The 23,962-nt window shown below is 34.3% G+C and overlaps 1 protein-coding gene across 2 annotated transcripts; it reads left to right on the top strand.

Annotated features, from left to right (window-relative positions):
* The first annotated feature begins 1,072 nt into the window (after positions 1-1,072).
* LOC136819643 (ribosomal protein S6 kinase beta-like) lies at positions 1,073-21,460 on the top strand. 2 transcript variants are annotated; one of them, XM_067075882.1, is made up of 17 exons: positions 1,073-1,306; positions 6,993-7,027; positions 7,358-7,484; positions 7,697-7,837; positions 7,963-8,038; positions 9,432-9,489; positions 9,725-9,787; positions 9,901-10,029; positions 10,371-10,461; positions 10,797-10,838; positions 11,661-11,726; positions 12,200-12,262; positions 12,523-12,600; positions 13,088-13,195; positions 13,344-13,435; positions 13,806-13,832; positions 21,082-21,460. In XM_067075882.1, the coding sequence occupies exons 1-17, from the start codon at positions 1,226-1,228 to the stop codon at positions 21,092-21,094; spliced, it is 1,290 nt and encodes a 429-aa protein (XP_066931983.1). In that variant the 5' UTR covers positions 1,073-1,225; the 3' UTR covers positions 21,095-21,460. The 2 variants fall into 2 exon arrangements, with proteins under 2 accessions (XP_066931983.1, XP_066931982.1); XM_067075881.1 differs by lacking the exon at positions 21,082-21,460 and adding an exon at positions 14,500-15,503 and having other exon boundaries at positions 1,132-1,306.
* The last annotated feature ends 2,502 nt before the right edge of the window (positions 21,461-23,962 follow it).

Here is a 23,962-nt window from a genome sequence, read left to right as displayed (position 1 = left end):
TTACGATTGAACATTCACTGACGTGCAAGAAAGGAGGATTTGTTTCACTTCGTCATAATAATTTACGAAATTTGACGGCGAACCTTCTGAGTAGCACATGCAAGGATGTTTGTGTTGAGCCAGCTCTTACACCTCTCACTGGAGAGGAGTTTAACGAACGCTCAGCTATTGTCTCAGACAATGCACGTTTAGACATTAAAGCACGGGGTTTCTGGCAAGCAGGACAGTTGGCCTTTTTTGATATAAGGGTGTTTAACCCACTTGCCAAGCGATACGCCAACCAGAGCCTCAAAAAGTGTTTTGAAATAAACGAAAAGGAGAAAAAGAAATCTTATGGTGAACGCATTCTTCAAATTGAACACGGTTCGTTTACTCCCCTTGTTTTCTCCGCTACTGGTGGAATGGGGCGAGAAACAACAAAATTTTACTCTCGTTTAGCAGAGACTCTCGGTGAGAAAAAGAACATCACCTACTCTCTAATGGTTACGTGGTTGCGAAGAAAGATTTCTTTCTCCCTAATAAGCGCTGTTGCTATGTGTATTAGAGGAAGTCGATCGTGTAGGTCGCAGAAAGAACTATTAGATTCACTAGACAAGGGTAACCCCATTGTCAGTGAAACAATTGCAAATATCTAATTTTATTTTTTTTATCTAATCTTATTATTATTACCATGTTTTATCATCAATATCCATACCGGGACAGGCTCCGGCTATAGCCTTAGCTTTTTAATTTATTGTATATTTTTCTGTAAGCTATGTAAATATTCGATTTTACTACGTATACGTTTTTGTGATAAAGACAAAGTATTTTTCCAAGTTTAAAAAAAAAAAAAAATTTAGCTGCGCTACTACTGAGTGTGGTGTCTCGTCGGACTTTTGTTGGACCTTTTTCTCCCCGGTGGCTCCGGTTGTTTCCGGGTTGTTTCCGTTGTTGGTCATTCCCGCCAATTAAACTGAAGATTACCGAATCTGAAAGGGGGTCGTGGTCAAACTCCAATTTGTATTTCACGCTGAAACAGCTGGAATACAAAGTTTATTCATTTGACCAAGGTCACCGGCGTTTGGCTCGAAGCAAGGAAATTTTCACACCACGATCGATCCAGAGCAAAGCACAAGTAAAAAAAAAAAAGAAATGACCTAATTTGTAATTTGTAAAAATTATAAGTTTTAAATTTTAACTGCCAATAGTTCACAATACAAATGTAAATTTCAAGGAATTTATAGTAATGGCCACTGGTATTTTTCAAATTGAAGGAGATTTCCACAAAGATGGAAGCGATGAAGATGATTATGAAATTTCAGATGACGTGAGTTGAGTTTGTTTGCTGTTTATTTTATTTAAGAGCATTAAAACAAATACCTTCATTTTGCATAGATTGGGCCATTCCAGAAAAAAAAACATTATCCCCTAATGGACAACATCAATTTTTAAAATAAATTTTGGCACAGAATTCCAGGCAAACTTTAGAGTGACGAAAGTAATATCGAAATTCTATCTTAATAACTTTGCATTAAAGTATTGGAATTCCACGAATTTTTTAGGTTTTACAGTAACAGAATTGCACAGTTTTTATAGGTATTTTGTAAATTTGTTACAGAAATTCCAGACTTTCTTGAAAGCAATTTGCTACGGGCTACGGGCAATGGCATGGGGATTTTCAGGACCCTGCCGACGCACCGGACTGTCCGGTGTATTTGTCCGGTGGCAAAAAGTATCCTTTCGCTACACCGGACGCAATAAGTCTGGTGTCAGTCCGGTGTTGCATACAGGGAATTTTGGACGCCGGACATTTATGAAACAAAAAATTAAGAAACACCGGACCCACCGGACTGGCCATTTCCGGTGTTTTGATTGTCCGGTGGGAAAAATATCCTTCTCCGACATCGGACATCCGACTTCCTTAAGTTCGGTGTAGAAATTGTCCGGTGGTAAAAAAAATTCTCATTTTACACCGGCCTTTCGCGTGTCCGGTGTTCGTTAAGTCCGGTGCGTCGGCAGGGTCCTGGATTTTCATGTCGTACAGGGCTGCAAATAAATATTTTTAGTCAATCGGACATCATGTCCGACAGAAATGAAATCCTGTCGGTCAAACTCAAAATCCTGTCGGTCATTCAGTGTATATTTTTCCAGACCCGATCAATCGAACTTGTCGAACCAATCGAACAATCGAATTACTCGAACTCCATCGGACCATTAAAGTTCAATTAAAAAAATTAATCGAACTCTAAGATTTTTTAAAAGATTGTGAGTGTTCGATTAAGTTCGATCAATGGGTTTCGGTTCGATCAGTTCGATAAACCAATTTTGTTCGACAAGTTTGTGCTGCTCCGCCACCGTATATTAGCTTCTTTTCAAAGCCAAATTCGGAATGTAAATCAGGAAATTACTTCCGATAACGGATTACACACTTTTCCTGTATCCTTATAGCGCCAGAGGCGGGGTTTGTTGGGGCGTAGTATTCCACCACTCGGCCGCGCGCGAAATCGCAACAGAGGGGGCTACGGACTTTATTCCGGATTAGACAAATATCTGGGTACAATAAACGTCGAGCTGTTAAGTCCGGGAGCTGTCGAAATGGCAATCACGTGCCAGGACAAAGTTTTTGCAAGCGAGGGAAGATATATGAGGATTTAATATTATCGAACTAATCGAACTTTTTACTGACCGAACTAATCGAACTGCTATTGCTTCAAAAATTGTGAGTGTTCGATTAGGTTCGATTAATTTTTTTAATCGAACTTTAATCGTTCGATGGAGTTCAATTAGTTCGATTGTTCGATTGATCGGGTCTGGATTTTTATATAGTTACGGAGAAAGTAGGAAAAATAAAAGTTACCTTTGAACAGTTTGTTACTGTATATAACAGAGAAATTGATTCGATAAAAGTGATCTTAGAAACACCCTTGGAAGTTAAGAAGAAAGCAAGTTGATAAAAGTTAACTTAGAAACACTCTTGAAAGTTATGAAGTAAGCAAGTTGATGAAAATGGTCTTAAAAAAACTCTTGAAAGTTATGAAGAAAGCGAGTCGATAAAAGTTTAACTTTGAAACACCCTTGAAAGTTACGAAGAAAGCAAATTGATGAAAGTGATCTTAGAAACAAAGAAGTTTACGAAGAAAGCAAGTTGGCAAAAGTAATTCAGAAACACCCTTAAAAGAGTTACAAAGAAAGCGGGTTGATAAAAGTGATCTTAGAAACAAAGAAAGTAACGAAGAAAGCAAGTCGATAAAAGTTAACTTAGAAACACCCTGAAAGCTACAAAGGAAGCGCGTATTAAAAGAATAGGCTAAGTAAGAGACAAGGGTGTAAGAGATTTATTTTCAACTCTCAAGTTAATGGTTTATTCCTTTTTTCATTCGGACATCACGACCGACACAAAAGATTTTCAGTCGGTCAAATAGCTTTATCAGTCGGACATTGACCGATGACCGACGCTTATTTCCAGCCCTGGTCGTACGTTTGGGGGTAACATATAAACTGGAATGGCCCATTCCTCTTCCTGCGCTATTGAGATTTTCTTGGCTTTTCTAGGACTTTTCTGCTTTTTCCTGGGATAACCACCACTGTACTAAAAAATCTTCTGCAGGCTTGCGAAACTGCCTAAAACTTTCCATCCAAAGCTTATTTTTTAACTACCCTGCTGGTCTTTTTCTGATCAGAAAAGTGGCCAGTTCGGGTCAGGTTTATGAAGAGGAAAATCCAAGACTTTATGGGCTAAACTCAGCCAATCTTTGATGTTTTTTTGGCCAAAAGAAAGTTTTGCTTTTCCTAGTTTTGATTTTCAAGTGCTTTGTTTATCGCGCAATTTTTGCGTCACACAAAATTTTCGTGTATATTAAATTTCGCGATTCACTAAACTAGGTATTTTCAGAAAGTGGGAATATAAAGCAAGAAAAAGACTGATTTTGCTTGAAACACTACGTTTTTGATGTAAAAAACTAACAAAGTACTAAGAAAAAATTTTTCACGTGTGTTTGATTTCGCGATTTTGTAATTGGACACAATCAATAATATGAGACCAATTTTGGCCTACTTGTGGACATTGATACCATGTGTTAAACTTTTATCAATTATTTGAACATGTGAATATTGACAAATATTGTAGTGACCTACCTTGATAGGTTTATACCTACCTTGATAGGTTTATGTTGAGCAAGGCAAAAGCCTCTTAGTTGCAAGCTTGGCAGAGAGTGCAGACGTCTTTCATGAAGAAGAAGAAATAGTTGTAAGAACTGAACTTTACCTTGTCAATTATTTGTGTCACTCCCTGTTTGTTGACCCCCAAGCAATTCGACTAAGTGGGTACTACAAATATCAGTGGATATGGTATCTTCAAAAATTGATAAATCTTTAACACTGTTGAGATCCTGTGTCACAATGATCAAATCAAGATAACTTATTAACACCTAAAGTGATGACAAAAAAATGATAAAAAATTAACAAGGTCTATTTTTTGGAAATGATAAAAAATAGTCTAAAACTTTAATTTGACCTTGAAATTGAAAATCCTTTGGACATACCAAAAATGTGATAATTTTTTATCAAATTTGACAGGTTTCAGGCTCAAAAACAATGAAATGATAATTTTTTATCAGATTGAAGTTCAAAACTTGGTAATTTTTATCATAAATTTGTTGGAAACTGCCAAAATTTGGGTCGTTTATTTTTAACTCTTTGTTTTGATACATATCTCTTTAAACTATACGCAGAACTACAATTTCGAATAACTTGAACAAAAATAGATAAAAACTTAACCAAAACTAGTATGTACTTGTAAATATTACACTAATTAAGTTTAAGTAGTGTGTTAAAATATTATCAAAATTGACATAAATCGTTAAAAAATGACCAATTGTTTGCATATTAACAAAATCTTGAGTATCAATGGAGCGAAATCAGAAAAAGATAGAATTCAAATGATAAAATGTTAACAGACAATAGAAGAGAAGATAATATTTTAACAATATACTTTCTGTTATTATAGTTTTATTAGTCTTTGCCACTTAAGGATACTTAATTAAAACTTTCAAAATGCTCAAGAAGCTGATCTGCAACCTAATTAAAAACACCCTAGAAACTAGAATAAATCAAACACCAATATTAACAAAAATACTGATAAAATATTAACAAAATACTAAACAGAACTAACGTGAAACACTATAACAACGTTTTCTCCAAATCTAGAGTACTTACAAATTACAAATTTTCATATTCTATTATCCTGAAACGTTGCATCCGCATATCTTATAAAATTCATTTCTGCAATTTAGTTTCACTAATTTAAAGTTTTGGAACCCTGATTTGAAACCCAAAAATTGCCCCAAATTGACTTAAAACTTGATATCTTATATTTTTTCCTTGCTAAGATAAGTTCAATTTTTGCCAAAATTGTTAAAAATTTATCACTTTTGTGTCCAAAATGCATGCAACAATCGTTATTTCTATCTGATAAATTCACTTTCTCATTAAATCTAATTTACTAGATTCCAACAGCAGCAAACCATTTTCGTAATTTCCTGAGTGTACCAGTGTTACAAATTTATCAATATTTTGTTAACGCTCTGATAAATTTTGTAAATATTTAATATATGGCTAAATTAAACATAGCAATAAATTATTTTTCATTTTGGGGGATTTCAGACTTTTTAGACTTTCATTGAATTGATAAGATGTTAACAATGTTAATTTTTTATCATATCTTTGTCAAAAATGAAGTTTTTAATTTTTTAAATATTTAAAGAACGTATTAATATCTAACTTCTGTTAAATTTTCGACCCATGACAATTAAAATTCAGAAACTTATTAACAAAACAAATTTTTGGACAATTTTATGATGTCCACAATGTTGTCTCATATTATTGATTGTCTCATATTATTGATCGTGTCCAATTTTGAAAAATTTAAACAGTATTAAATTTTGCGAAAATTGAGCAAAAAACTCGCGAAATTAAGTACCCGCGAAAATTTGTAACATGCGAAAATATATACCAATAAGGTATGCATTGTCAAATTTGGTTCTCCATTGTTCATACCAGTTCATACTGTCCTGTACTGTCAATTGTAAGGATCGATGGTGATGTCACCTAAGAATAATACAGAAAAAATTTCGTCAATTTTATGCATATATATTGATTTGCAAGATATTCTATTCGCCGCGCAAACGCCAGGCAGTCCAAGCCTTGATTTTCCTAGGGGTTTTGGTTCATTTCTCAGATTTTCAGGGGGTTATTAGTTACCGTGAGATTGGGTAACTTGCATCAGTGGAGGCTAACATGCATAGCCCTCAAATGAAAGACTTGGCTGGTCATTAAAATACAACTACGCAGCACTGCTCGCAGTTCTACTCTACCATTTTTGTTTTGATTTAATTTTGTATTTTAATGACCAGCCAGGTCTTTCATTTGAGGGCTATGTCTCCACTGATGCAAGTTACCCAATCTCAAGGTATTACAGGTTTCCAGGTGGTTCTCTCCTCTAAACTGACATCAATACACAATAGTCATTTTCCAGGCCCTTTTCACAAAATTTCAGGGGATAATTTCCAGGGGATAATTTGTTATCCAAAATTTCCAGGAGGGGGGTTGGTGAGAAAATTTTGTGAATACCCCTGTACAATTTTTTTTTGAATAGCCCATTGATGGTAATTTTTCATCTTCGTTATTTTCCAAATGAAGCACAACCAAAAAACCCAACCCAATCGAATCTCAATTGAATATGAAAATTGCATTCAATTGCGTTTGGGGATGGTATTTGCAATTAATCATTGCATTCCATTTGGTTAAATTTGTTTTGAAAGTCTGTTCCATTCGATTGATATGATCTGGAAAAATATCAGTTTACAGGGAAAGTTTTCTGCCTTTGAATATTGTTTATGAACATGGACAAAACATTTTTTGACACCTGTATTTTTGTGAGGGAAAAAGTTCTCTTTACAGCCAGATGAAGTATGTTTCACTTTTGGTATAAAAAAGGTTTGATTTTTTTTCTTCAGATTCAAGAAATGGAGGAGATGGATCATGATCACATGTGAGTTCAAACAGTTCCTTTTTTTGAATTCATATCCTTCATTCATTCAGGCAAATTTCCAGGAGTTGGAGCTGCTACCATTTTTAATCAAAAGATTGAGTTTCAGAATGTGCCTTAGGCTTGAAAAAAGCAGACAGGAGGTCTAGGGCCTTGTAAACAGCCCAATCAACTGGTCCAGGACAGTCCTGGTGTGGTCTATGGGGCAAAGCCCCAAGAAAATGATGCCTTTTTGCGGAATTTTAAGTGCTATAATTAATATCAATACAATTTTGACTCAAATATCACAAAAGTTGGGATAGTCAATTTCAATTTAATTTTTTTTTGCCTTAGGATTGAAGCACTTGGTGATGATGTAGAGAAAGTTCCACTCTGTCAAGAAACAGTCAACCCCAAAGAAAAATTGGGACCGTCAGATTTTGACCTTTTGAAGGTACTTGGGAAAGGTGGATATGGCAAGGTAATTATAATTGATGATTGTTGTAGAGTCAATTTCCTTACTCAGTAGGGGATGCAGAATTAGAAATTATGCCCCTGACTATTTTCTATTTGTTTATGGTTTGCTTTTAGTCAAGAAGATTTAACATGTATTTAAAACTAAAATTTTTAATTAAGCATTGATGACTTATAAAAACAAGGGTTCTATTGCTTTTATTTTATTTTATTTTTCAGGTATTCCTAGTACGCAAAAGGACAGGTCGGGATGCTGACAAAATATTTGCAATGAAAGTCTTGAAAAAAGCAACAATTGTTCGCAATCAAAAAGACACTGCACACACCAAAGCTGAACGGAATATATTAGAAGCAATTAAGGTAATTAGTTTTTATCTTGTACTGGTCAATGAAGCTTTAATTACCCAAATCATCTGAAATCTCTAGTAACTACTGTAAGGTTATAAAAACATGTTTTTTAAAGGTCTTTTTTTTTCCTTCCTCAGTTCCCTTTCATTGTTGATCTATTATACGCATTTCAAACTGGAAAGAAACTATATTTGATATTGGAGTATTTGCCAGGTAAGACGTTCTGGTACATTTGTTTAGTCTTGTATCTATCTTATCTTCGTAATTTTTTTACTTTGAGAAAGATAAACATTCCTGACATTTTTCAGAAATTCCACACATAGCTGTCAAAGTGTTGACATTGCTGTCACAAGTCAAATAAAACAGTCTTTCTCAGTATTTGAGAAGTGAAAGAAAAAATCGTTAAAACTGACAATTCTAAATTAGATTCTGTGATTTCAGCTAGATTTCCAGCTCCAGTTAAAACTTGAATCAACTTTGTGTATTTCCAAAAAAATAAATATTAAAATGAAAATATTATGTTATCACTTAACACCCCTGCCAATTCTATAAATATACAGTACACTCTCTCTAATTCGAGCTTTATAGGTATTATAAATTTTCTTTGAATTATAAAAAGATTTGGATTACAGAATGTATATTACACCACTTTCCAGTGGAGGGGACCATTATAGTGAGGTTGTTTAGCATAATTTACGGGGAAAAAATAAGATCTAGCTGAAACTTTCTCCAGACTTTCTTTATAGGATGGTTATGCCTCAGGATCCCCTAAAATCCCACTGATGGAACATCCCTTTTTTGGGACATTTCTTTTTTCCCAAGGCAAAACCCTAAGCAGACATTATCAAGTATACCATTTGAAAGCTCTTGAAAAACTATATAGAAGACTTTTAAACGGGTATAGCCGATTTCATTACCTAACTCAAGATAATTCACACAAGATGCTATTTATGCAGATTTATGGTCAATTTTAGACCAAAATGTGGCGAAAAGTGGAACTTGCGGGGTCATCAGTGGGATTTTAGGGGATTTTTTCCTGAGGTATAAGCACAAGCATCCTATAGAGAAGGTTAGGAGAAAGTTTTAACTACCTTATTGGAACTAATTTTCGCGGGTTTTAATTTTAGCGTTTTTCGCGGTTTTTCATCAAAATCGCGAAAATTTGATCCCGCGAAAAATTTTGAGAGTTGAAAACCGCGAAAATTAATTCCCGCGAAATAAATTTTTGCCAATTTTATCGAAAAATTTGAAAAATCCCTGCGAAAATGAAAGAAATTTGTCCAAAAAAGGGCAAAACCGCGAAAATTAAAACCCGCGAAAATTCCAGAATGGAAAAAACCGCGAAAATTAGAACCCGCGAAATGTAATTTTTCGGATAATTTTTTTCGACCGCGAAAATTAGTTCCCGCGAAAATTAGTTCCAATAAGGTAGATCTTATTTTTCTCCTACAAACAGCCTATATTTTTGTAACACACCACACTATTAGCTTAGTTTCAAATTACAGAAATATTCGAAAAATAGAGGTTTGAATTAGAGAGAGTTGACTGAACTATGTATAGATCTGTAGATATGTATAGATGGACAAAATTACTTCTTCTTATCTAGGTGGTGAATTGTTCATGCATTTAGAGAGGGAAGGTGTTTTCTTAGAAGATACAGCCAGGTATATCTTAGTGATACTATTCCAATGAGAAAATATGACATGTGCACCGGCTCTTCAATTAGGTTTTTTACTTTAACTGGTCAGAACTATGAAATCAAGCTTTAGTTATCAAAAAGGTTTTTGTATTCCCCTACTTTTGTACATCAAATCTTTAATGGGGTTGTGTTTTTTTTTTCTAGATAATTCATATGTATGTATATTAAATTTAAAAAGTATTCCTTCTTTTCCTTTTCAGTTTTTACTTAGCAGAAATTACTTTGGCATTGGAGCATTTACATAGTGAAGGCATTATTTATAGGTAATTCCAAGAACACTATATTTTTCTTTATCAAATTATTACAAATTTGAGATCAAACAAATATGTGATTACCTGTCTTCTTTTATTTGACTTTTTCTCAACTCTCTTTTCAGGGATTTAAAACCAGAGAATATTTTATTGGACCTCAAAGGTCACATCAAACTTACTGATTTTGGTCTGTGTAAAGAATCCATTTTCCATGCAGACAGAACGCACACCTTTTGTGGAACCATTGAGTATATGTAAGAACCGGATTAACTTAAATTTTTAGATTGATTGACTTTTCTTTGACACTTCTCGGCTAAAGTGATCTCTTTGGTTTTAATTAGAATAATTGCTTATGAAATGGATGGAAAGTTTATGAATAAGAATGACATGTAAGCAAAATTATTAAAAAAGATGCTATAGTATGAAAAATTAAATTTTAGAGTTAGTGTTTTCCCCAAAAAGGGGATTTTTTAGCGCAATTTTCTGCAATTTTAGCGATTTTAAGTCTAGGTCCGGTAACAGGACTTTTAAAAAACAAAAGTCGTCTGGTTTTAAAAAAAAATTAAAAATTTTTGGTTCTTTTTTATCAAAATAGGGCACCTGAAGTCTTGACACGTAGTGGACATGGCAAAGCTGTGGATTGGTGGAGCTTGGGAACCCTCATGTTTGATATGTTAACAGGAGCAGTAAGTGTACATCTTTGAATACTTTGAATGACTGTTTGAAGTTTTTTGCCATATTTTTCTATTTTTTTTGCCTAGGTTTTTTTTATTAAACCATTATTGTCACATTAACTTGTAATCACCATATTCTTTGCCAATACTAGGATATCAAAGTGATATACTCTGCAGAACAAATTACAAAATATTACAAACGGGTTTTGCTTATTTACGATAATAATATTACACTACGTCGCTGTAATTGACAACTGAATATTCGTCACTACCAAAATTAGTTCTTGTAATATCAGCTCTTACAGTTTCCATATACATACATGTAACTGAAATATATTTTTTTTCAGCCTCCATTTTGTTCAGAAAATCGAAAAAAGACCCAGGAAAAGGTACTGTTAAACTCGTGAAAAACATTCTTACACTACCTGATTGCGAATTCCTCTATGATCTTTCATATCCTTCAGTTTGAGCTTTTTTGATTGGATAATGTTGAGTCTAAGTTTGATCAGGGGGGGGGTCGGTAGTAAAATCTCAGACATAATGACATTTACTACGGTGGTGGTGTGATGAAAAATCGAAAAAAAAATTTACTCCCCAGGGTTTTTAAATACTAAAATGGGTGGTATCTATGTGTTAAATATTGAAAAGATTTTACTACCTGGGTAGTTAAAACTGGTAAAATTAGCAAATTTTAGCTATTTTTGTAATTCTTTTAATTTTTTGGGTGACTTTTCTGAAAAAATCTTGAAATCTTTATATTTTTGAAAATATTTACTGTTGGAAAGTTTTTGTCAATATAAAACAGACTTTAATTCTAGGGGCAAAACATTGATTTTTGCACTAAGTGAAAAATGTGTCACAGAAATAATCATTTTTTAGCTTTTTTTGTAAAATCAGTCCGAAAAGCAACCAAAAAAAAGGTGGTCTCCATGACAAATTGTCCTAAAAACTTTTACTACCAGGGTAGTAAAATACCTCTTCCAAGAGTCTGGGTGGTGGTATGTAAAAATTCGTAAAAATCCTTTTACTACTCATATAATATGTCTGAGATTTTACTATCGACCCCCCCCCCTGGTTTGATGATAACATTACATGCTTTCCTTTGACATGTCACTCATGGGAATAAAATTAAGTAAAAACTTTCCCGCTTATAATAAGCTTTTGTTAAAGAGGCTCCTTTTCAATCTTAATGATATTGTTTTTTGTTCCAGATTTTGAAAGCCAAGCTGGTTCTTCCACCTTATCTGACAGCAGAATCAAGAGACCTCCTAAGAAAGGTAGTAATTCAATAACATTTATAAATCTATTGCAACTAGTTTTTGGCTTTTATGTTCCCAAAGTTGAATCTTCATATGCTACTTGTGAGATTGTGACGAGCTTCAATGCTCTCTGAATCTCTTTTAATGATTTGTGAAACCCTGACTTAATTAAGATAAATTTCTCGGTAAAAAAAAAAAAAAAATTATGACTATGGGTAAAAAATTATAAGAGAATATTTCCTTGGGGACGGTTTTTTTGTTTCTTTCTGTATGTATCTCATTGTTTCGTTTTTTATACCCTTTAGTTAAAACAAATGTGGCAAATCAATGTCATAGAGTACCCGATCAGTTCAAAAAAACAGAGCCATGTATCAATATTTTTAAAAGTTATCTTCCATCAAAAAAAAACTAAGTAAAGTACATTACTCTGAGTTTCGTGTTTTCACACTAGTCATTATGTACAAAATGATTGGAAAAAATTTACCCTTTAGTTATTGAAGCGACATCCAGATAGCAGGCTGGGCGGTGGAACTGACGATGCAGATCCTTTAAAGGTACATGCCCTTCATCACGTTCCGCACTCGTAGATACTGGTTTAATCGGAATAATTTTTTTGCCAAATTTAATTTCGCGGTCCCAAAAAGTTGTGAAATTTCTGTATATATTTTATTATTATGCCAATTGGCTTTTTAAAAATTGCGTTTAGATTAAATTTGTGAAACCAGCTAAAAATAGCGAGAAAATATTAATGTTAGCCTAAATCGAAAGATCTTGGTGTAAAATTTTTATTTTACAATCATTTTTGTTGTCATAGAAACATGCATTCTTCCGACACATTGATTGGAAAGATTTGTATGACAGGAATGTGGAGCCACCCTTTAAACCAGCCGTTGTAAGTTTTTGTTTGTTATTACATTGCAAGTCAAATTGCGAAAAATTATAGTTATATATATCTTAATTTCATTTGTAGAATCTTTCATTTGTGGTACTGAGCTTTGCTAAGCATTTCTGTCTTGGAATCTGCTATAGTTACAATAAGAGCTAATAATGAGTTTATGTATGTGTGGTGTTCTACGACGAAGACGGTAAATTTGACTAGCTCCTGGCTAGCTGAGGACAACGGTAAATCAGCACTTTTACCGTCCTCGATTTGCGGGTCAGAAGTGCGGGTTATTAAAAAATACTGCAAACTCGCTAATATGTGTTACAAACCAGTATGCGTCAAAGAATTAGAGAAAAGATTGTTGACCTCTTATTCTGGACGTCTTTTAAAATTCTCTATCATACTACAGTCGCAGTCGTAGTCGGAATACATCTTAAGTGATAGTAGTTCGAAATGCATTTTTGAGTCTTGTTTATCCTATCCTTCTCACATACAGTCATGCGAAGAAGATGTCAGCCAATTCGATCAACGCTTCACCAAAGAAACACCAGTAGATTCACCTTGTGATAAAATGCTCAGTGACAGTGTTGATAAAATCTTCCAGGTAGGTTTCCCATATCACGCGACAGGACAATCTCCGCACCAAAAATAATGTCTTTTTTTCATTTCTTTTCAGCACGTATCCTATTTTTAATCAAATAGAGAACCTTTATGAACAAAACATTGTGAACCTTTCATTTACTTCTTCACAGGGTTTCACTTACGTGGCTCCATCAATTTTCGAGAATTGGGGAAAAGGAGGTCGGCAATCCTTCTCAGAACTTCACCTGTCACGCTCACTAAAGTAAGTATTTTTATACAGTCTTCATAACTCGAGCACGAACGGGGAACATAAATTTGTTCGAGTTATGGAGTATGGCTTATAAGTAATTGTTAACTAAGGGAACGAGAAAAACGTGCTAAGGAGATATTCGAGTTATGGAGGTTTGATTTAAAGAAACTCTACTGTATTATAATAATTTTAAAAACTTAAAAACCTGTGTGTTACCTTTCCACATTCAGTTATAGAAATGGACGTTTGTGATGTCGGATGGGAGCCACTTTTACAGAAAATCTTTTTCAATATACATATTCTCTGTAAAAGCTCGGTTCAGACTTTTTTCATAAGATTATTCTATTGCATCAGTTCTAATCCAGAGTTTTCTTTTTTTCAGGTCACCGAGAAAAACACAAGCTATGAGGTAAGCTGGAGATTTAGTAACTTTTTTAATTATTCCTATGTTTTATACAACATAGTGTGGTGTTAGTCCAGTATCATCTAGGTAATGAATGACTTTTTACAAACCTAGTTAAAAAGTTCTTATCTTCACAATAGTATATTAATTAAAATTGGTTGTGATCACACACCCAATTGATAATGGACAAACCAGAAAAAAAGGAGCTCAAAACTATTGGACCTTACTATATACACTTTGCACCAAATAAGCCTCTATTTTACTTAAAGATTTGTGTCCTAATGAATGGTGAGTGAGCTGAGAATACCACTTGTACTTAAACCTCCGTGTATCTTTTGATTCGACCTGTTATTCGAGTACTTCATTTAGGCTACTTATTAAGGTCCATGCTCACTTTTGAATTTATAACCCATTATGAAAGGATGGTTTACACTACACGTAAATTAACCAAAATCTAAATAACAATATAGATAAAACTTAAACCACATCTGCAAATACACAAAATACCTTGGTTGGGCTTTTAAAACTTTTAAACAATAATCGCAAATGTAATACATAATGATAATTTAAATACCGTAATGTAATGTAAAACAGGCCCAACGAAGGTAGCATAAAAGAATAACAATAACGAATATATATAAAGCACATATTTTCTTCCCCTCCTTTTTTGTAGCCCAACCAAGGTTCAACCGTCAGGCGAAACACAATTTGGTTTCAACCAAAAAGAATCTGATTCTGGTCTACGTAATAAATCACCGCCTAAACAACCAGTCTGCACTAATCAAAATGGTAGCAGTAGTACCGCTATACCCGTTCGTTCACAAGAGGCGTCGCCAAGAATCGCTGCTATAAAAGAAGAGCCTTCCACTGGTGTCGGGAGTAGCTATTACGAAGTGGGTAGCGTACCTTACACCGGGAGTCAGGCTAACGGTTATCACTCCAACACGCCCGCGGGCTACTACGATTATTCGGATAGTTTTCGAAGCAACGATGGAGCGTTCCCGTCCTCCTTTCACAACAGTAATTACCCTCCTTCACTGGGCTTGTTGAAAACGGTTGACACAGGCGAACCGGCACCTTCACGAATGAATTTCGAAACGGGTAGTTACGATACGTGTGCAGAATATTTGTCTCATTCCGCTCTTACACATCATTCACAGAACTTTTATCGAAGTAATTCTTCGAACAAGTCATCGGCTTCCAGTCTACCTCACCACCATCATCATCCCAATAGCAACGGCTCTCACCATCCGACGCACGCGCATTCTAATAATCACGACACGCACGTGCAATCGAGCAGCCACAATTCATTGCATCATGGCAGGTATAAAGACAATTACAACCCTCACAACATGAGTATGGACTTAACTTTTGAGAATAGCATGTACGGGCTTGCTGGTCCTGTCCCGACCTCAAATTACGAGTCAACTAACGGTGCTTCAAATGTGGACCGAATGGATGACTTTGAACCGTTCGAATTTTTACAATGTGATAACAGTATGTCGCCTAGGCAACCACCCGTTGCGACGTCAACACATCAAACGACCAGTCAGAATCAAGAACCTCGCTTTCGTATACCGTTACTGTAAGTGGTTGGCTTTAGGTGTAAATCTTGTTGTCAGAAATCTAGTTTTCTAGTTCTTGGTAGTTGTACGTTTTTTTATGAAATAAAATGAACCGACCTCCTTTTGAAAGGCTCCAAACATTATAGATACTATTTTTTTACTTTTTTTTTCACTGCATTATTTTGATTCACTCCCGTCCTGAGAAAATTAATGATATTCTTCATATGGAAAGTATAGTGATTTAGATTCCAGGTATACAACTGGGAGTAGTTTTTAATCAGAAAGACACTTCAAAGATTATTTATTTACATTTCATACTTAACTCTAAACTTTCTTACATTATTGTATCGCATTTCAAATGAAAAGTTTTGTGTTATACTCAAGCTTTTTAGTGTTTGAGCTATGCATACTCAACATTTTTGCAACGCTGTTCATACAGTAGGCTGCTCTTTGTATTCATTTGGGCAAGTTGATGAAGAGGGGTTCATTTTTTGACTTCAATGATCACTGGAGAAAGGCTTCACTACGACTCTGATGGTGATAGCCCAAAACAATTGATTGATTGCTTCGAGAGAAATTATTTTGGGAAACTGTAGATTGGGTTTTTCCCTAATCGAGTCTTCCTAAAGTTTCTATTCTTGATAAGGGCCGATCACAATCTAAATATATAGCGGCCTTTCAAATTTCTTAATTTTTTTTCAGTTCAGACAGATTGTAGGCAATTTTAATAAAGTAAATGTGTTAAAATTTTTGTACGCTCTTTGAAAATGTTACCGTTTTTAACGAATATTATTAATTTATTGATATTTCAAAGATTTTTTTGCGTGTCAGTACTAGAGTATTTAAAAGGAAACAGTTTAAATTATATTTAGTGTATAACGTTTATTCATTTGATAGTGTCTTAGTTCCTTTTTTCACTACGTTAATATTATATATTCTCAATTATATTTTTTATTTATCACCCGGATTTGTCTAGATTTTTTATTATACTTAGGTCAACGCTCAAAAGCTACAAAACACGCCCACTCAAAAAGGGGAGCTTCTCAGTGGACATATATATATATTCCAAAAGTTGAATTTTCGTGTGATACTTGTGAGAACTTTTTCTATGAATGGGCTCTTCCAAAAAATGTTCGTACATGAGGGGTGGAGGATATAGTGTCCGGGGGGGGGTAGTTAAACATCTGCAACTAGCTCTGTTTTGGGGTAATTTTGCTCTGTTTGAAGCTGATGCTTGTTTGGTGGGGGGGGTTAGACCTGCTGTCTGGGGGGTCAAAAGTCACAATATGTCCGGAGGTAAATTTCCAAAAAATGTTATATCCTCCACCCCCTCCCCCTCCCCATATTCAATTTTTTTCTGGAAAAGCCCAATGTGTTTATTAATTTGTGAAACCTGGACACAAAGCTGAATGGGATTTTGTAAAGGTGATCAAAGATATTAGTTTTGTGTTGTTTGCATTATCCAGAGACAATCCCTATTCCATTTAGGTCCCCTTGGCCGAAATCTCAGAGTAAAAACGGGGAGAAATCTGCAATATTTAATAGAGAAATAGTCTGATGTTGAGGAGGTGTGACGTCCAGGCTGGTCTAGAAAATAAAAAATCCAAGGTGGTCAGTAAAATGAGGTTGAAAATCCAGGGGTTAGTAAAACAAAAATCTAGGTTGGTCCTAAAAATGAGAGGAAAAAATCCAAGGCGGTCCTGAAAATTTGGGAAAAAATCCAGGGGGTCACCTATTTTGAAAAAGAACTCCTCAACATAGTGATACAATTTTTTTCTGGAATAACCCATTGAATTCCCTTCTATACAAAAAAACAACAATCAATGAGTGTTTCGAATAATGAATCTCTGGGAATGACTTTTAGTAGTTTTGTGTGTTTATTTTTAAAGAATTATTATTATTGATTTAGAGCAACGTATTGTTTATTGTATTTTGAACGTTTTACCTTAGACATACATTTTTATAGAAAAACTTTTAAAAACTTAAAGGTCATCTTCTTGTTCTTGAGCTTTTTAGCTCACACTTCACTGACGATAACGAATTAAATCCACAATGCAGAAATGCAAAAATAAATTTCATAATGTATGTATATATGGCACCCCTCTTTCACTGATATGGAAATATCCACAAAACGTTTTACCCATTGTTTACTTTATGGGGAGAATTTTGCCCTTTTTTCGAAGTTTCTGCCAAGTAAGAAATTACACGAGAAATTCGAGAAAGTTTTTTCCGCGACAAGTACACTTTTTTTGCTATTTTATACTCAAATTTCAGTTTTTGTGCATTTTATCGCTTTTTTTGCCTGAAAAATTAAATAACATTCTAAAATTCGCAAGAGCAGCCATCGGCTAGGAAGTATGAAATATCTGTTCTTGAGGTTCCTTTCTCCTGAAAAAAAACTATCTGTTCTGTATCCTTGGCTCTCCTGGATTGTATTTCTGTTCTGGGAAAAAATGGGACTCCTGGAAAATGTATATCTGTTCTCTAGAAATATTATGCTCCTGGAAAAATATAACAGCTATTCTCTAAGAAAGTTAAAATGTTCATAGAAAATGACACCTTTCGTTAAGAAAATTATGAAGCTCCCTGCAAAAAAAATCTGGCATCTGGTTGTGTTTTTCACAATTTAGCTCCTGGATTTTTTTGAACAGATTGTCCGCTGGAAAATTGTATGTGTATGTAAATTATTTTTCCCTAAAATGTGCTGCTAGGTGTTTTGAGGAAAGTCTCTCCTAGATTTATCCACAAAATTTACTCTCCTGGGAAAAAAGAACAGATATTAAAAAAAACAGATATTTAAAAAAAATCTACAGGCGGCTGCTCTTGAAGTTATATCCACTTAATTCGTTCCAAAAGTAAAATTTGTGAAAGTAAAATTCGCTAAGTTTCGCGATTTTGCAATCTAGCGAAAGTTTCTGCTCTCGAAAGTATTTGATACAGTGATGTGTCCAAAAGGCTATCGTCTGGTTTATAGATCAAGAACAAGTACAATGGAGTACACCCAAAAAGTTATCTTCTTTCTTGGATGCAGAGATGTGCTCAAAAGGCTATCCAAAGTTTCTTTGATACAGGGGTGTGCACAAAATGCTATCCAAAGTTTCTTTGATACAGTGGTGTGCACAAAATGCTATGCAAAGTTTCTTTGATACAGGGGTGTGCACAAAATGCTATGCAAAGTTTCTTTGATACAGGGGTGTGCACAAAATGCTATGCAAAGTTTCTTTGATACAGGGGTGTGCACAAAATGCTATCCAAAGTTTCTTTGATACAGGGGTGTGCACAAAATGCTATGCGAAGTTTCTTTGATACAGGGGTGTGCACAAAATGCTATGAAAGTTTCTTTGATACAGGGGTGTGCACAAAATGCTATCCAAAGTTTCTTTGATACTGGGGTGTGCACAAAATGCTATGTGAAGTTTCTTTGATACAGGGGTGTGCACAAAATGCTATGCAAAGTTTCTTTGATACAGGGGTGTGCACAAAATGCTATCCAAAGTTTCTTTGATACAGGGGTGTGCACAAAATGCTATCCAAAGTTTCTTTGATACAGTGTGCACAAAACATATTCAAGGTTGCTTTGATACAGAAGTGCACAAAATGCTATCTAAAGTTTCTTGATACAAGGATGTGTTCAAAAGGTTATGAGCTCAAAACTCAAAACTTTATCCATTGTTTTTTGATACAGGGGCGTGCTCAAAAGGTTGTCCATCATCTCCTTAATACAGGGGCGTGCTCAAAAGTTTTTTTTCGCTACCATGATGGGAGCATTCATAGATCCATGAAGCTGTCAGGTGATTCCAAGTCAAAATTGCATATTCTTTTACGAAAGTAATGGCCATCAATGATCATGCAATAATGGAGGTCAATTTACTTCGATAATTTGTTTTTCACTTCATGCTGACTTCAGGCATTTCAATCCCATTTATGTTTCTAGAATCTCCCACTCCTTCAAATATTCTCCATTCTATTTCTTCGGTAAGAACATAACCTTGTTGTAGTAAAAGAGAATACGAAAGTAAAACTTGTGGTTGTGAAAGGAGGTTCGTTTTTAATGAGAATTTTGTCCAGTTTTGATCAAAAAGCTGTGGAAGCAATAGACGATATCGGCTTTCCAAATTCTCCCCGAATGATTACCCATGATGCATTGCGCAAAAAAATTCACGGACAATATTGACTTACTGAATTTTTTTGCGCAATGCATCATGGGTAATCATTCGGGGAGAATTTCGTTAAGCCGATATCGTCTATTCCTTTTTGTTTCTTTTTCAAGATTTTTTCCGCCTCCTTTGGGTCTTCTTTTACAACTTGAGTATGTACCAGAAACACTTTAGCTACAATATTTCGATCTAAACTTCGTTAGTAAAATCATTGAAATTGATAGGAAATCAAACGTGTGTGCAATTTCAAAAACAATTTCATTTCGACAGAAACCGAAACGAACCCTATGCATATAGTTTTTCGAACATTTCGCATTCCTTATTTTTTGTTTGATGGAAGATGCTTTGAGGTTTCTTATAAAAACCTAACGTATCAAATGGTTTGTGAGTACTTGACTTCAGAAGAGAGAAGAGCTGCGTTTAGACGGAGCATCGAATGTCAAGTTATAATTATATGAAGTTGTCGCTATGACAACTCACTGATGATTTACTTTATTTTATAAGAACTTTACAAATCAACTGAAGGCTCTACAAAGATTACTTTGATTGTATTATGTTTTCTTGTGGCTATCTTTTATTCAACATTGGGCATTCTTCAGTCATTTTTGAGATCACATATAATTGTGAAGAAATGTAGCAGCCATTTCACGCATCTTTTCACGATTGTCCTTATAAAATGTCCTTCAACATTAAGAAAATTGCTGTCATGATAATTTCTCTAAGTCTGACGTCAACAATTGTAAAAAGTTTTTGTCATGATCTGCCTTCAATAAAAATGTCGATGTCATTGCAGTGTTTATCTTTTCCATTGTATTGTGACATTTTGAACGCCATACCTCCATAAAAGGAGAAATCTCAAAACTTGAAATGATATCGATTGTGTGTACTGCACAAATTTAGCATGTTCGCATTCTTGTTTATTTGTTTGTTTAATTCACGTCAGTCAACCTTCATCGTTTGATATAATTATGATGAAATCTCTCTAAGTAGCTTTAGCATAACGGTGGTTAATTTCTAAGCTTTTAAGAATTTTGATTAAACCTTAAAACCTTCATAAACCTTAAAACACCCACTACTTGTCAAGAATTAGCCACCTACGCAGAGTAATATATTGAGCTATTAGGGAAGGCGGGGTTAGGGTGTCAGTGTATTCAAAACTTTTCATCAGGTCAAACAGTCTATGACTATATTTAGACAGTAATGTCAATAATGCTCAGTAACTAATATCTTTCCAACGACCTACCAAAACGTTAAACTCTGGTTCATGAGGATATCACAAATCCCTACAAAACAGTCATCTTAAAAATTCTCTCCAATATCTTTCCAACGAGCTGACAAAATGTTCAAACAAATTGTTTCAAAACCACTTTATGCTTTATGTTACATTGTCAATTACATACAAATACCTAAAATTTAGAAATTCAGTAATATCTTTCCAACGAGTTTATCAAAGTGTTTCAGTACTTAGTACACAGTATAAGTTCAAAATTCTTGCAAAATGTTGATTTCATCGTTAACTCGTATTTTTTCTAGTTTTGAATTTTGAGAGAAACAATGGTGGAACAAAAACAATTTGGACGTGTGGAAAAAATGATCAAAATGAGGAAAAAGGATGTACGAAAGTAACTAGTCACTAGGCTATGTGGAAAATTTAGAAAAATGGGATTTGTTAAGATGATAAAATGATTATTTGGAGTTGAATTTGTACTGTTGATGAGGAATAATGGTGGATATTGTTAAGATTCCGATTTTGAGAAAGTCGGTTTTCAAAATTCCGATACAAATCCGAATCGGGATTTCGGATTAATGCTACTTGAGATTTTATACAAAATGTAAACTTGCGAGAAAAGACAATTATTATTTTTTGAATTATTATAGCTGAAATATTTATTTAAAGAATGTATTTTGAAGTAAAAAAGGAATATTGTTTCTTGCAAATAAAACCAAACTATATTTGATTGCAAGCTGAATGGTAAATCGCTCAGATTCAAATTTCTCTCTGATGGGAATTAGTACTAAAAAATCTTTATTTTGGAATATAGTTTTGTCACTTTTAGAATTGATGCTACAATAGATACTGTTTTCCGTTGTTTTGACTAAAATTCTTTTGGATCCATTTATTATCTTACCCTTAAATATTTTAATAGATTTTACACTTATAATACTCACATTTTGATTTTAATATCATCCCCTAGTTATCACAATTTTATTACCATTTATTTCGCTAATTTTTGGTAGAATAATCAATTTACAAGAGTTTATTTTTCATCAATGTAATTTTTAGGACCATGTCATCCTTGAGTCGCCACGAGATCGTAAAACAAAATTACGAAGCAGCGGAGGGTTTGCGAGGCTGCAAAGTACCGGAATATTGGTAACTTTTCATGCCTGCGTTCCGGCCAAATACCGGACAAAATGTTCCACCGAGTGCTAGAATTTAAGCCTTTCTAAACCAGAATATCGGTCAATACCGGAATCTCGGTGACCCCTCTTCAAAGGCACGAAAAAGTAGTGTTTAAAAAGCGGGCAGGAAGAATTTTTTTTTTTTCATCGGACATTAAGGCAATAGAAATTACAATAAACTGTATCAACAAAGCAACAGACACTTTATCATGTAGATTTGTGTTGACTCTTTCGACCTTCAAACTGTTTTATTTAAAAAAAATTGTTTATCCAGTTATGATTCCAAACTACTGAACTATTTGCATTGAGGAGTGTATTTTTCAACTTAAACATGCATCAACCCCTTTGGAAGTGCACTTCACCGTAGTGTCTTTCAATTTACCTGTGTATGATAGATTACAAGCGTTTTGCTTGGATGAAACAAAGATTAAGTAGAGATATCAATTTTAGCATTATTTACTTAGGTTTTAGATTTTTTGCTTTAAATTTTTTCGTTTTTTTGTATGGTTTTATAAGAAAAAAGAAAGCCATCCCTCTGTAATTTACTTTTATACTTTTGGCTTTATTTAGTACATCAGACTGTACCAAACAGCCGTATGGTCCTTCCCAGCTGGCACACAACGTTGTTTCAACGTTTTATCTAATGTTTACAACACTCACATCACGTTAGATGGACGTTAAAACAAGGTCGTGTGTCAGCTGGGTTTTGCCATGACCCTTTACCGGACTTGGCTACTGCTCACCTTCTAGAGAAAGAGTTTCTTTTACAGAAACTATAGGTCTATCATTCAGTTTAAATATCTCAGATAATATGATGACTTTCTTTAAAGCATTCTTCTGGAAATGCGAAAGTCCTGATATTAGTCTTATTTCGCATCGAGTCCGCATCTTGTATGTGAAATGTTTTTGTTCAATAGTAATAACATAGAAGAATTAGCATCAGCTTCGAGAGAGAGTTACCTGTCATACAGGGGGGGGTACAAGGTTTAAGTTGAGAAACTGTCTCGGAAGATCTCTTGACTTTTGTTTATTTTGCAGGATGCAACCTGATTGTGTTCTATATATTTGTTAATTGATTACTTTACGACTTTATGTAATGGTAATGAGTATAACTTTCTTTTTATGGTTCGTCGTAAATTTTGCTTAATTGCTGTCACATCACAACATGCATATCTGCTCTATTTTATTTTGAAAAGAGGTTTCTCGTAGAAGAAACAGTATATTTTCTGTGCCAAATAATGAATGGATTGAAATTAGATTACCTTCAAAAATACCTTCGTCCGTCATACATTACGTCATAATTTTCATCATTTTTCATCCGATTTGTAACTGAATACTGTGAACTTATTTCTCTTTTACTGAGCTCTGGATGATTCATGGTCATTTTTGTACTCTGTGCCAACTGGGTTATGATTAAATCAGTGAGTGAAAAAATATTTCTGGAATTCTCTTATAGTGATTTTGTATATATTTTTTAGACTTGGTGTGTAGAATTGACTTTACTTGCATTGCATTATCAAAAGTTTGTTTGTATGTGAATTTCGAAATGTTATGATATAGATAGAGTCTAATTAGGTAACGGTTAAAGAGGAATCTGATAAGGCTCTTGACATACAAGGAAGAATATGTATTGAAGCATCATCAAGACGTAATAACAGACAATAGAACGAGGGGAGGTGCGGTGTATGAAGTTTTGTTGTGAAATAGCTTTACATATAAACAAAGCCTTTTGTGTAGAGAGTTGCGCTAACGATATTCTAAAGGCTAATCTCAAGTTAAATGATCTGAAATATGTATATCATGACAAAACTTTGTCATCACACGAGAGAAATTATTGAAAGACATTTTTTATAAGCTTTTTGTGTATCATTTTGAAGGAACAGGAAATTTTGTTTGAGACGCGATTTGGAGAGAGAGAGGCGAGTGTGATGATACATGTTTTGTTTTGTTTTGAGAAACGACGATCATATAATTTCGTGATTCACTATTCACTCGTGGTGGCTTATCATTT

Source organism: Clytia hemisphaerica, unplaced genomic scaffold, assembly GCF_902728285.1.
Source record: "Clytia hemisphaerica strain Z4C2 unplaced genomic scaffold, Clytia hemisphaerica genome assembly, whole genome shotgun sequence".
In the NCBI taxonomy this organism is placed as follows: Eukaryota; Metazoa; Cnidaria; class Hydrozoa; order Leptothecata; family Clytiidae; genus Clytia; species Clytia hemisphaerica.
Note: the sequence above shows the minus strand (reverse complement) of the source record. Positions and strands in the feature narration are given on the sequence as shown.

Coding starts and splice junctions, on each gene's coding strand:
- LOC136819643 (XM_067075881.1), top strand. CDS start 1,226: ATGGCCACTGGTATTTTTCAAATTGAAGGAGATTTCCACAAAGATGGA. Junction 7,485..7,696: donor GGAAAGGTGGATATGGCAAG/GTAATTATAATT, acceptor TTTATTTTTCAG/GTATTCCTAGTACGCAAAAG. Junction 13,436..13,805: donor CACCTGTCACGCTCACTAAA/GTAAGTATTTTT, acceptor TCTTTTTTTCAG/GTCACCGAGAAAAACACAAG.